At 34.6% G+C, this 14,581-nt stretch overlaps 2 protein-coding genes across 15 annotated transcripts; both read left to right on the top strand.

The window, feature by feature from the left end:
• The first annotated feature begins 24 nt into the window (after positions 1-24).
• LOC137810349 (uncharacterized) lies at positions 25-4,802 on the top strand. 2 transcript variants are annotated; one of them, XM_068611573.1, is made up of 6 exons: positions 25-791; positions 993-1,158; positions 1,299-1,475; positions 1,566-1,649; positions 4,041-4,122; positions 4,216-4,802. In XM_068611573.1, exons 1-6 carry the CDS (start codon positions 418-420, stop codon positions 4,641-4,643), a joined length of 1,311 nt encoding a protein of 436 aa, XP_068467674.1. In that variant the 5' UTR covers positions 25-417; the 3' UTR covers positions 4,644-4,802. The 2 variants fall into 2 exon arrangements, with proteins under 2 accessions (XP_068467674.1, XP_068467673.1); XM_068611572.1 differs by having other exon boundaries at positions 40-791; positions 1,296-1,475.
• A 2,089-nt stretch (positions 4,803-6,891) lies between these two features.
• On the top strand, positions 6,892-14,164 carry LOC137810347 (uncharacterized). 13 transcript variants are annotated; one of them, XR_011080886.1, is made up of 9 exons: positions 6,892-7,111; positions 7,363-7,539; positions 8,038-8,331; positions 8,422-8,529; positions 8,778-8,948; positions 9,625-11,647; positions 12,540-12,672; positions 13,251-13,369; positions 13,844-14,164. XR_011080886.1 is itself a non-coding variant. In XM_068611569.1 (9 exons), exons 3-9 carry the CDS (start codon positions 8,202-8,204, stop codon positions 13,949-13,951), a joined length of 2,700 nt encoding a protein of 899 aa, XP_068467670.1. In that variant the 5' UTR covers positions 6,892-7,111; positions 7,363-7,539; positions 8,170-8,201; the 3' UTR covers positions 13,952-14,164. The 13 variants fall into 13 exon arrangements, 11 of the variants coding, with proteins under 11 accessions (XP_068467670.1, XP_068467669.1, XP_068467668.1 ...); XM_068611569.1 differs by having other exon boundaries at positions 8,170-8,256; positions 12,557-12,672; XM_068611568.1 differs by having other exon boundaries at positions 8,170-8,256; positions 8,419-8,529; positions 12,557-12,672.
• The last annotated feature ends 417 nt before the right edge of the window (positions 14,165-14,581 follow it).

The following is a 14,581-nucleotide window of genomic DNA, read 5'->3' as shown; positions in this document are numbered from 1 at the left end:
CACAGAGCCTCTTAAATTCGATTTGCAAATGACCTATTCAACACAGCTGTTATCCAATAAAAAAAAGTGGATAAGAAGAAATTTACGCGGCATTTGGTTTGGATTTAACCGGAGAAGGGGACTTGAAGCGGCGAACCTACCAAATGTGTTGCAATATTTAATGCAAGTAAATCGACGGCAGATAGGGTGCCACGTGGAGAGTTGGTCTGAGCGAGAGAAACAGGGGAAAAGAGGCTATCCTGTTTTTTGCGTTTCGATTGTTGAAGATGGAAGAGGGCGAACTCGTTGGGTGTGTGCTGTGCAACACCGTTTTCTTCATCATCTAATTCGATTTTTAGGTAAAGAAAAGTTAGAGATAGATTAAGAGAACAGAAAGAGAGAGCGATAAAGAGAGGGATCTTTCATTTTCTCGGGAAAATGGAGGATTCTTTCTTTGACATGGTGGAGTTTCTGAAGAAACCCTCGATAACGGAGACATTCGTCGACATTTTGCTATGCGCCGTTCCGATTTGGTTGGCGGTTATGATCGGCCTGCTCATCGGCTGGTCCTGGCGCCCGCGCTGGACGGGGCTCGTCTTCCTCGGCCTCCGCAGCAAGTTCCGATTTCTCTGGACGGCGCCGCCGGGGTTCGGCGCTCGCCGCCTCTGGTTCGCCTTCACCGCGGTCTCCGCCTTCTCCATATGCCGCACCTACTGGTTCAATTTCAAAGGCAGAGCCAAGGCCAAAGCTCAAGATCCCTCGCCTTCGCAATCTGATATCTCCGACTCCAACGCCACCGACCGCACCAATCGGTAGCTCGATTTCCACCTCTTTACTGTCGCCTGTTTTGCAATTCGCATTGATAACATTGTTGAATTGGTGTTTAATTATTGGCTTTGTAATTTTTCTTAGTACCAGCTGTCAGATTTTATGATTTATTGTGCTGTGTTGGTGGAAGAAGAATTGATCGGTTTGTTGTTTACTTGGCTAATTGGTTAATGCACAATCATTAGGTCCGGTGATTGGGCTGAGGAGAGGGGGCAGGACACTGTTACACAAGCTGATTTGGAGCATTTTCTTCTTCTTCTTGAAGGGAAAGATGGAGTGATGGACCGGCAATGTTTTATGGAGAGGTCAACACCAAACATGCAATACAAAGCTTGGCGTCATGATCCTGAGGTAGATTCCGAGGTTCAATTTTCATCTGTCTATACATATCTTGCAGCACCATCTATATTTGATGATTATTTCCTTTTGTATTTTCACTTCTACCTTAGAAATAGATCACCGTCTGATGTTGTATCTGGATCTGTTAGCAGACAGGTCCTACAGTTTACCGTAGTAGAACCGTCTTTGAAGATGCCACTCCAGAGTTGGTGAGGGATTTCTTCTGGGACGATGACTTCCGTCCTAAATGGGATCCTATGCTTGCATACTGCAAAGTGTTGGAGGAATGCCCTCGTAATGGGACAATGATTTCTCACTGGATTAAAAAGGTATTTACCCCAAAGATCTTGAAGACTGTTGTATTTTAACTGTGCAATGATACGGTTTTCTGATTCTTCATGTACTCCTTTTGTCTGTAGTTCCCCTTCTTCTGTAGTGATAGAGAATATATTATTGCTCGAAGAATATGGCAGTCTGGAAACACGTACTATTGTGTCACTAAGGTATGGCTCTAACATGGTTCATTATAATTTTATGGCATTTCCTCTTGTTTATACTCCTCTCCCGGTGACTAGGCCACAGACTTCTATCACTGGAAAAGAAAGTCCCACTTATGTGATGACACTAACAGTGAATGTTTCGATTTCTCGCTAGAAACAATTGAGTAATGAATTAGGAAAGGAATAAGTGGAAATTGGTCCCACTCCCTCTCCCCTCACAAATTTTAAACATTTTTTTAACTAAGTTTCACGCATTGAGTTGATAATTTAATTTGAACTAGTTATTTTATTAATGTAGTTATTCAGCATGATAACAGCAGAATGGCCAATCCCAAATTTGTTATGGTGGTTAGCAGGTAGTATGAGGGTTGTGCTATACTGAAGTTTACACATACAACAACAGTAGTTGTATCTTACTATGTGAGATTGGCTACATTATACACACAACATCATTAGGCTCGATTAAAAATCAAAGTTTTAGGGATAATATTCTCCATGGTATCTTACTTCATCTATAGGATTCAAAATATTCTCTCTACTCTGCCCACCAGTGTCCTCAGTACCTTTTCTGTATATGCCTAAACTATCCTAACCAATTTTCTTATGGTCTTTCCCGGATAAGTGCTACATACATCAGTATCTCCTTGTATATAAAGTGTTGATATATCTTCCTGCCAACCTTACCCTTAATATCCATAAAGCGATATCTAATAATACATTCTGATTATTTTATAATATGCATTTATATCCAGGTCATAGATAGAATATCTCGCCAACATAATTAAATAAGAACAAGATAATTAGAGGAAAATCAGGAAGGACAACCCCATCATTATAGAAACCGAATTGCAACTCTAAAGGGACAAAACTCACTATAAATAAAGAAGTGAAACCATGGAAAAACAAGACATTAATGCTGAATGTTCTAGATTAAGGGATCTCCATATCTCTTGGTTAGAACAATAATCATTTTATAACTGTCCCCACACATCTTTACACGCTAATACTCTTCTCTTTTTATTCTTTTATAGCCCAACATACTGTAGAGTGTGGTTTGTTTGTGGATTGGATTGAATTGATTTTGAAGGAAAAATCTCTCTTCAAACACCTTAGTTTTGTTATTTGATTGTCCGGTTGATTTGATACTTTGATTGTAAAGTTCAATTCAATCCTATCCAATTTATTTTGAGTTAGACTGCATTGGTTTTTTGTTTTTGGTTTTTGGTTTTTTGAAAGAGTTTAGAAATATTAAAATAAATTATGCAATATTGAGATGCGCAAATTAATCCTACATAAAAAAACACATCTCATGTAGTTCACAACATAGTTCAAATTGTAAGTTAAAGATAATCTCATAATCTCTTAAAAAATAATATATACAATAGGTGACAAAGTCCTAGTAAATACAAGTTCTTAAGTGCATGGATATTATAACTACTGAATATTTTTTATTGAATACACAACAAAGTTTATTTTGGATTTGTTTTCAAAATAGATTCTCACTTTCAATTTAATCCAATGAAAAAAGATGTTATTTCCTGGCTTTTTTATTTCAATCTGATTACCACAATTTTGTATTGGATTGGTTGATGAACACTCTTAGTAGAGTATAGATGATCGTATGATGATAGAACTTTCCTTTGAGTTTTTTTAAGTACTTTGTGATCTCAAATAACTCTCAAAAGTCTTTCTCCGTTTTAGTTATCCAACTTGTATCCTCTGAATGACATTATTAATTTATCCACCATTTTGTATTATTAATTCAAGATACTTAAATTTAGAAGCTTATGTTATGGTATGACATCTCCCATTTTTATGTCCAAGTTATTTACCTATGTGTCTTGTTAAAATTGCAAAACACACACCTTGTCTTGCTCCAGTGAAACGGAAACCTTTTTTATTCCAATGTCTATCTCCAATGCTCAAGTTTTACCTTTCTTCCTTGCTTTTTCAATCAAAATATATTATTTGCAAAAAAAGCCTTTATTTTATGTCCCTAATATGCATTTTTATGACTAGTTAAACAAATAAAGGCTTGAGACTAAGTCTTGATGCAGACCTATTATTATAGGGATGTCTTTAGTCTAGCCATCATGACTTCTCACACTTGTAGTTACTCAATCATACATGTCTTGTGTGGTTGTATAGTCTGGATATAGGCCATGTAAATACCATTTTTTCCCAAAACTTCTCTTAACTCATAATCATATTTAAGTATCTTTACTTTGCTATCTTTCCTAGTATATATTTGAATTTGTTCAAGCAATTTGAATTTATTGTTTTCCATGTGTCTTTCATTAAATGTGTTGTTAATTACAAAAAAGACGCAAAAATAGATATAGAATATTCGAAGTAACCACAATGATTTTTCCTATTCAATCTCCAATGTTGTAGGGGGTATCCCATCCAAGTTTGCCAATACGGGATAAGCCCAGACGTGTGGAGCACTACTTTTCTAGTTGGGTAATCAAACCAGGTAAGAACTGTCAGAACAATTATTATTTGCTCGCTAACCTTAAAACAATTCACTGTTGGTTGTTTAACTACTGATTATGGGAAATCGATGCAGTGGAATCTCGCAAAGGAGATGGTCAGCTGTCTGCATGCGAGGTTACCCTGTTACATTATGAAGACATGGGGATTCCCAAAGATGTTGCCAAGTTGGGAGTTCGCCATGGAATGTGGGGAGCTGTCAAGAAATTGCACTTAGGAATGAGAGCTTACCAGAATGCTAGGAAAACAGAGTCTTCTTTATCAAGATGTGCATTGATGGCAAGTAAAACAACCAAGATTTCTTCTGACAGCAACATCTCAGAGCCTTCGTCTTCCATGGAAGATGGGATGCAAGCCACGTCTAATACCGCACAAAAGGGTCATGGCATTGATTGGAAGTGGGTGGCTCTAGGTGGCACTGTTGCCCTGGTTTTGGGTCTTCATAATGGGGCTGTAGGGAGAGTGTTGTTATTGGGAGCAGGGCACAGAATTGCGCGGAGGTGAGTTGTCCAGGATCTGATCAATGAGAAGAATATCTACTTATCACCATTCAGAATATTCATCATAAATATATTTAGACTTTCATTTATCAGTGTCGAATGCTAATTTTGCTTTATTATCATTATCATCACCATTTTTATTTTATTTCTTCTATTGGTTTCATCGTCTCGCCCTTGCCATTTAGAATGATAAGCTGCAATTTCATGCTATTGTGTTTTTTTATGGAACAAAATCCTGTAAAACTGTGAAGCACAATTGTCCATATTTTCCCAGGATCAAAACAGAATTAAGCATAAGGGACATAATAATATAATGTTAAAGATTTTGTCGGATTGAGGCGATTTTAGGTTGTAACAAAAGAAGAAAAAAAATGGTGTCGTGTCGTATCTATTATAAAATCCTAAACTAGAGCTGTTGAGCTCAATAATTCTGTGACTGCACTTCTGAATGGGGGAATGCATGTCCTATGATATCATGTTCTGCGTTATCCAACATTTCGTCAGGACCTTCGACTAGGGAAACATGATTTTGTCCAATTTTCTTTTTCACAATTGGACAGCTCAAAATTATAAATAATTTAGTAACATGTTGGATGGTAGTTTTCACACATGACAATCTTAGCAAATATTTAATTGATACATAAAAGGATCAATTTATTTAATTGATACATAAATTGATCAACAAATGAAATGCAAAATAGAAACATCTTTTACAACTTATATTGTTGTGTTATGCACTTCATTTTTCAGTACCACGTTATGTATCCAAAGGAGTCTACCAGAATATAAAAATAGTTTGCATTTTTAAAGGGGAACGGTGAAATTGCAAACTATTTATCATAAATAATGATACGAACATTTATATTTATATGACACAGACAAAAAATATATATATAATTATAATATGATACAGATTTATATATTATATAAATTGACAATAAAGATTTATATGTATGAATGTTTTATTTTTTTTAATAGAAAGATGTTTTTTTACTAGTTTAAAAATATTTGTTTTTTATTTTTATAATTATAATAAAAATTTATAAAAAATAAATATATTTTTTATTTTTAAAATTGTGTTAAAACTGTGTAGAATGGTTAGAAATTCAATATATATTTTTTGAATTAGACATTTCACGAAATACTTATCCTACGAATATTGGTGTGCGATACGTATGTCCGACACAAACACACTACATTATTTGAGAGACGTGTCTGAACTTAAAAATTTCAAATCATCTCCTAAGCATATAATTTTTTTGCAAATAGAAAAGATAAGTAAACACAAATCAAATCAAGCAATTAGACACGTCTATATGCCAAGAGTTGTTTATGATTTACCGTACATGAAATTGAAAAGAAAAAGGTTGATGATATAATAATTTTAAGTTCTATTTCAATAAATGAATTAATTGTACTTTTCCCTCTACTTCTTCAAATGACAATAACTGAATCGTCATTGTTTATATTATTGTGGGAATCTCAGCAAGAACTGAGTTAAAATCAGCAGAGAGATGGAAGCAGGTTGGCCAATCTTCAGAAGTTGTTTGGGGAAGAAGTTGTCTGTGACCGAATTTTAAAACATGGTTGAGAGAATAGTGTTTATTAAAAGAAACATAACTAACCATTTTAAATTTACAAAATAAAAAATAAATGTTAGTTTTCTTTTAATAAATACATGTGTGAATTACTTTAATTAATAAAAATTAAATAAATCTTAGTTATTATAAAGTTTAGACACTCATCTTACATGATGTGTTTGTGTCAGACAAACATATTTGACACCGACATTCATAGGACATGTATTGGTATTGGTAAAATGTTCAAATCAAAAAATATTTGTTGGATTTATGACAATTCTAATACGGTTCTAACACAATTTTAAAAATAAAAAATACATTAATTTTTTAAAAACTCAATTTTATTATAATTTTTTTTATTATAAATATAAAAATAAAAAATAAATATTTTGAACCAATCATAAAAAAATCTTTCTATTTTAAAAAAATCTAACACATTTATGTGAAAAATCTTTATTATCACTCATATGATTCACAATTAAATAATATATAGTTTCGTATATTCGTGTCCCGCATTTTAAAAATTATAAATATTTTTTCGATTATGGTATATTAGGATCTTGTGAGTGTCTTTACTATATAGATTAGTAGTTAGTAGAGTATTATAAACAAAATTAGAATTAAAACTCTTGTAGTGATAGTATATATATAAAACAGTGACGATGAAACGCTGCAAATTGCAATGATCGAACGTACTGGGTGGTCAGTGGCAGAGAGTGTGTCCACGTGGCATATTCTTAACCTCACAGAACAGAAAGAAGGTGGAGAGCTTCATGTAACTGTTATACCAGCACTTGTGCTTCTGCACCTGCGCCCCAACTCCATTCTCTTTCTCTCTCTCTTCTCTTTTTCTTCTCTTTTGTTCCTTTGCTTACTGGATCAATCAAAACTGGTACCCTTCTCTCCTTCACTTCTCCTTTAAGCTTCAAAATTAACTCTTCCATTATTCTATGAACTGAGTTTGGAGTTTGAAGTGTAGCTTCACAACTCATGTTTCCAAATTCCACACCCTAATATCTATCTAGTATACTTCACTAGCCTAGAATCTATTGCTTTTTTATAGGATATATTTGAAGTTTGTCATTTCCTTGCTATTATACTTTTTGTGTAAATGGTTATAGTCTTGTGTTTGCATATATGTAGCCAAATGATCGACTTGAATCCTTGCAAATTCTAGTTCAACACAAGGTGATGGTGGTGGTGCCCTTGTTCTTTGTCCATACTTGAACCCCATGTGGTGCTTGTAAGCTGAGTCATGAGGAAGTGTGCCCCAGATAAAAATACCATTCATAAGCATGTACCTCGCAACCTGAGCTTTTGGTATGTTTGATTCTTTACATTACCTGTGGCAAGAAATTGCTTTTAACCTCATTCCAACTTTCATGTTTTTTCTGCATATTTCATAATGCTTAATGGTGTGGTAGCTTCTCCTCCTAGACTTGTTGCAGATATTATTAGATTCACTTAAAGGTCTAAAAGTTATTACTTTTTGCATTTGTGAAACACTTGGATTAAGAATGTTAGCATAATGTCTGGTTGAAACAGTTAAATTTGTATGGGATAAGGTGTGTTGGGAAAATTAGGACTAATTCTCATTCTTTAGTGTAGATACAAAATGGTCACTTGCCGAAACAATAAGCAGATAAAAGAAAATAAAGCAAAAAAGAATAATGAGTAACCAACCCATAATCCAGTCAAGTAATTTGGTGCTGTAGGTTAGTGTTTGTAATCAGTTGTCTCAACATCTTTAGCCTGCTTTTAGAATTTTCACTTGAAGTGCTACGCTGAAGGTTACTCTTAATTGTAATAATATTTCAGGATCTTTTTGTGAAGAGTTTATGCTTCTGAAGATGAGTGCCGAAAACAAGAAAATAAAACCAAAGACTGATATTGAACTCTTTTTCAATAATGCTAACCAGTGCGTTTGGAAAAAATTGAATAATGACTCAGGTGCAGGTGCAAATGCAGCCTCCAGGGTGGACATGACATTTGCTGCCACTGACCCCCTATCTGAAATAGTTTGGTCACCAGATAAAGGTTTGAGTCTTAGATGTGCCGATTCAAGTTTTGCTGATAAAAATACTTCTCTTTTTCGGGATGTTGGAACGAGCTGTATGGTTCTTTCTCAGCCACAAAATTTTACTGGTGGTAGTTCTACCACTGATAAGCCTTTAGATGATGACTTTGCGAAACCTTTAGCAGTTGTATGTGCCAAGGGTGATATTGCTGAAGCAGATGCTCCTACTAGGCATGCCACAGGTGATTCAGGTGTCAAGGCCAAGTTTAAAGCCTATGAAGAAGATGATATAGGTAAGTGTATAGATGCAAGGAAAGGAGGCTTTACAGTAGATTTTTGGGTTTGAATAAACGTTACCGAGGGAGGGACAAAGAAATACATCTATTATCCTAATTAGTTAAATACTTAACTGAGACTTAGTGATGCGGAACATGAAAGCTTTATATAAAAAAAACTGGGACTTGTGATTTAGAATTAGTGTCTTTCTGGTCACTTTTTTTCCTGGAATCATTTTCTCAATCCTACAGAACTCATCTGGCAGGATCTGCTTATCATGAAGACATAGTGAACACCACAGCAACAACACGTAATATGCTGAATGATGAAAGTGAGAATCTGATGAACAATTGTGAAAAGACTGTTGGGGGTCAACCCAATATTGGAACTGATAACATATCTGGGATAGAGGGAAACAAATTTTCTGTTATTTCAGGTATGTTTTGTCATCAAGGTAGTTAAAGGTGAAGCGCGCTCTAAGGAATAGCTTTTTATTTTATCAGCAAAGAATAAAATGGGACACGTCAAAAGGTGTTACAACCCTTATACATGAACCAAATAGAACCTACTACCTAGCTTACACACCAAAAACATTACAAACCAGCCGATAGTGTAAACTTAGGCTTCCTAAAGATTATTAAATAATAACCAGCAGCAATGTCTGCATGAAAGAGAGTCACCAAAACACACAAGACTTACCAAAGAAAGTTTTAAACATTAAAGCAGTTAGATATGTGAATATTTGCATTGATTTTCCACATATTAACTATTAAAGCACAAAATTCATAGTAAAAATAAAAGGTATCTTTTTGGTGCCTTTTAGGTACTGTGAGGGTAAGAATCTGGACATTTTAGATTATTTGTGCTCATGTTTGTTGTACATTCTAATTTGTTTAATATTTGTTAATGGTTTTTAGCTGAATAACACAAAAGAATACCTGGTAGCTTTGCAGCCTGTTTTTATGAATACACAGGCACTGAAATTTGAAACATGTCTTTTCTGTTTAAACAAGGAGATTTATTGGAATTTTTGTTTTTGTTAAAGAAAACTTCAAAAATTCTTCCCTTTTGTGAATACCTCTGAAATGTATTATTTGTCAATTTTTCTGCAGGCCAGGCTGACAAAGGGCCATTGGATAATTTATTACTTCAATCAGATGAAATCAAACATAACATGGACCAAAATCTTTCTCCAGGGAGACATTCTGAAGGAGGTGTAGATATTGGTCTTGGAAAAAAGGCTGTAGTAACTGGTAATTTACATACTGTGGTTGAACCTGTGGTGGAACTCAAAGGCTCTGATGCTCCAGGAACTAATTTAGCATCCTCCAGCAGGAGACCTTTAGAAAAACTGGAAAGCAGTGCAGAAAATGATTTACAAACTGTCAAATTTGAAGCTGCTTGTGCTGGAACAAGTGGAGTTAATGTTAGTAGTAAGATTGAAAACAAATTTCAGGACAATGAAATGATGCTACCATGTGATAAGATTCTTCCAGCCATGCATTCTCCATGTCATAGCAGAATTCATATGGCAATAAACAAAGGCAAGGAAAAATCTTTATCAGATGGGCATGCAAATGTGATATTGTCAAAGGAGGACAATGACAGCCATTCAAGTGTTGAGAGCTGCAACAGTGCTGGCATTTTTCCAACAGGTAAGAAGAGACGAAACTTTCAACAACAGTTGATAATCGGGAGTAAAAGAGTGAAGAAGCAAATTGAAGAAACTTCGGGTTCCAAATCCTATGTTAAACAGGATAGCTCATTCATGAATTGGATTTCAAACATGGTGAAAGGACTCTCTCAATCAATTCAAAATGATTCAAACACTATGGCTGACAACAAACTTATCACATGCAATCAAGATTCTGAGCCAAAAATTACAGGATTCAAATCCATTTTTCAGTCCATATATTGTTCAAGCTTGAAGAATGTAGAAACAAGAACCTATCATCAAGAAGGAAAGAGTAGTGAAGATTTAGAGCCAGGTAACATGGAACAAGGAATAAATGCTACTCCTATAACCTGTTGTGCAGAGAACAATAGCCTTTCCAAACTGTCTTTGCAATCGAATAAGTTTGAAGTATCTACTGGTGGAAGACTTGAAGCCGGTCCGTCGTCACAACCTCAGATCAAACCTCTAAATTTTTTTAACTGTCAAGAAAGCAGCAAAAGTAACCCACTGGAGACTAAAAATAATTCTATCTTTAGCCTTAGTAGGGACAAGGAAGAAGTGGGTCCACATTCATCTTCAACCAAACAAAACACAGATAATAATAATAACATTGATTCCAATGTGATATCTGACAAGAAGGAAGAAGAGAATACCTGTCACATAAGAGATAATCTGGGAAGTCTCTGGATAACTCGTTTTTCGCCAAAATTCACTACTCCCTTGAAAGAACAACCCACCAATGAGACAGAGGCCTCTACTGATCTCAAGGAAGAGAAGGGAAACAATGATCCTAAATCAAAGTACAAGTTCAAACCCCTTTCATCTTCTCCAGGAATCCGAAATTTAGAGCCAATGTCTTCAATGTTTGCAAGGAGATTTGGTGCCATCAAACATATCATACCAGCAAACACACCTGATAATGCCTCACAGGTTAATATGTTGTGCTTGTTTTGTGGAACAAGGGGCCATCAGCTCTCTGATTGCTCAGCAATTGCAGAAAACAAGCTGGAAGATCTCCAGAAGAATATAGATTCATATGGAGGATTAGAGGAATGTCCTTGTCTGTGCATCAAATGTTTTCAGCCCAACCACTGGGCAGTTTCTTGTCCCACTTCAATCTCAGTTAGGAAACCTGAACTGAAAGCTAATACCTTGGTTAATGATTGGGGAAAACATTTCATCCCAAGCAATGAAGAGAGTGTGAGGCTTGATGAGGATGACCGAGTTTTATCTGGTGGTTCTGTTAATAATGAAACTGATCAACCAGCACGTCAAGCTATTACTTTGAAGCGGAAAGCAAATGAAATTATGACCTTTAAGGCAGAGAGCAATGAACATGTTTTCAGAGAAAATCCTTTGTCAACTCCATCCAAATTGACTGAAAAGCAGATTTCATATTTGCCAAAGAAAATATTTGATGCAGTGAAAAAGCTTCGATTGTCCCGCACTGAAATCCTGAAGTAAGTAATATCAGACAACACTTACACTTTGTCATTTCATATGATGAGAACTAATTATTCTTAATCCCAATATTCATGGTTAAATCATTATGACATCGGTATAAGGGTAGATGTCAGATATATAAAATCATTAGTATATACATCCATTTTATGGCAAAAAGTGTAAACAGTTTTATTTTCCCCACATCATTATTTCTTGTGAAAAGAGTCATTCTGTTTTGTACAATTTGATCTAACAGATACTTAACATGAGTTGAAACTGTCTTATCATTAGGTCATCCATAACTCGATTCTCATCTATTGTCATAGGAACTCCAGAAAAAATTGATGTATGCATAAAAGTAAGTGAACTTAGTTATAACACCTTTACTTTTTTGTGTGAAAGAATGGACTTATAGAAATATTTTCACAATGTCCTGAGAGGATCTCTTTGTGAAAAACTACAATGTAACACTTCAAATGTATTCACTTTTAGTCTTACATCTGCAAAAATGTAAAGAAGCTAACTAAAGAAACATGTAAGTGTAATAGAAGAAAAGTTTGCCAACAAATAAAAGGAGTTAAAGAGGAATCGTGTATAAAAAGACAAGCACAGTCACTAAGTACAATAACAATATTGAAAATGAAAAAAAAACAAGGGGAAAATAACAGGAAATGAGCTTACAAAAATAGCATCAAAAGCTACCTGCGAAATAATTATTTGCAAATACTCCACTTTTGCCTCTTGATGTTGATTGGGAAGGGGAGATATTGCTAATATTTCTAGCAGGTAAAGGGTTAACTGAAAATTAAAAGGAGAAATAAAACCAAAGGGAGTGTATTTTTGGATAGCTATAATACAGTATACTTTTGTCACTTATAAAATAAGTGGATCTTTGTGGTTACTTAACAGACTGTCATTTACATCAGATGGATAGATACTCGTGGCTCAATCTCACAACTTGATGGCTTTTTCTTGCGCCTGCGGCTTGCGAAGTGGAAAGAAGGGAATGGGGGAACTGGATACTTTGTGGCATGCATAAATGGTATGATTAAAATCACTCCTTATTCTTTGCTTGCAAAACAAGCATGACTTATGTTACATGACTTCTGTTGTTTTTTTCTGACTACAAGACTACGAGGCTCAGACACGCCTCTTAAATGGTGTGTCCGTGACACCGACACTCGTAGGACACACGTATCGGTGAATTGTCTAATTCAAAAAATATTAGTTGGATTCTGATAATTCTAACATGATTTTAACCCAATTTTAAAAATGATAAATACATTAATTTTCTAAAAACTCAAATTTATTGTATAAATTTTTATTATGATTACAAAAATAAGGAATAATTTTTGTTGAACTAGCAGTGAGAAACATCTTTCTGCTATAAAAATAATTGAAACATACTTATGCACATAACTCTTTATTGTCAATTTATATAATTCATAATTATACAATATATAGATCTGTGTTCTCATGTCCTACATTTTTTAGATTATATGTATCTCCGTGTCTGTGTCATATCCGTGCTCGTGTCGGTGCTTGTGCTACACACCTACAAGATTGTTGTGTTTGTTTCTTTATTATTTGTCCTTCATCCTTGTTCTTGTTTATCAATAGAGACCCAATCCCGGAGACAATCTTCAGAGCAGAATACAAGAAAATCTTTTTCAGTGAAAGTGGGGAGTATCAAGTGTATGGTAGAAAGTCAGTATATATCCAATCATGATTTTCTTGAGGTAATAATCAGTATTTATTAGCTTTTCCGCTTGTTTTTATTGGTTCCCACATCATTTTTACTCCATAAACTACTGTGAGATTCAAGCTATGATGAATTATACGAGATACATGAGATTGTTGGGGGAAACAAGCCCCTTTAAGCATTGAGGATTGAAGCAAAGAATACATTAACACCACTAACAATATGTCATAAAATAAAAATAGATGAAGAACACAAGTAACATGATTCAATACTTCTTGCCTATAGCATTGGAACATCTTAGTAAATGTTCATTATCAAATAAGATTACAAGTTTTTTTAAACAAACTTGAGAAAACTCCCCATCTCACTTGGGTGAATCAAATTCTAATGATTTATCTTTCTGATGTTTCCACAAGTGGGTTATTATTATAGAAGTGTAGCTGATTTGGTTCAGTGATTTACAAAAGCATCATCATGGGAATGGTTATCTAACTACTATTTTGTTGAGCAGGAAGAAATCATGGAATGGTGGTTCAACACCTCAGAAGCTGGTGCTGAGATTCCATCTGAAGAAGATCTAACAGAAAAAATTAAAAAGAAAATTATGTTAGGTCTCTAGGCATTTAATATATAAAGTGTTAATATATTTGTTAACGTACACGAGTTCATTCTCTCACACTATTTGTCATCCAATTGATTGTATATTAAAGGAAGCTTAAAATTGATGATGGTGGCAACCCATCATTATGATTTTGTGAATGTGATACCAACATTCATATACAAAGCATTGCTTCATCTTATTATGCAATGAAAGTTACACAAGATTTCATTATCCTGGTGGATGTTGTGTTGGGAAACCAAACTCCTTGGACTGTTTTTATTTAGATATCAGTTTTGTAATGCACTAACACCAGTACACATCTGTCTATAGTTTTGGACGCATGCGTAGGTTGAGATAATTAAGGTGAATTCTACTTTCCTTTTTTATTTAACTAACTTAATCATTCAGTAATTATATAATTATTTCATGTTCAAGTGAAAGATCATTGTGGCAGAGTGGCGGACACTTCGAAACTGCTGTTGTATGAGGCTCGGACACGTCTTTTACATGGTGTGTCCGTGTCAGACAAGTGTCCAATTCAAAAATTATTTGTTACATTTCTGACAACTCTATAGTTATGTACACGAATCTTTATTGTCAATTTAGATAATTAATAATTATATAATATATAGATTCGTGTCTTCGTGT

Source organism: Phaseolus vulgaris, chromosome 2 (genome assembly GCF_000499845.2).
Source record: "Phaseolus vulgaris cultivar G19833 chromosome 2, P. vulgaris v2.0, whole genome shotgun sequence".
In the NCBI taxonomy this organism is placed as follows: Eukaryota; Viridiplantae; Streptophyta; class Magnoliopsida; order Fabales; family Fabaceae; genus Phaseolus; species Phaseolus vulgaris.
The sequence above is the reverse complement of the archived record's forward strand: the minus strand, read 5'-3'. Positions and strand labels throughout refer to the sequence as shown.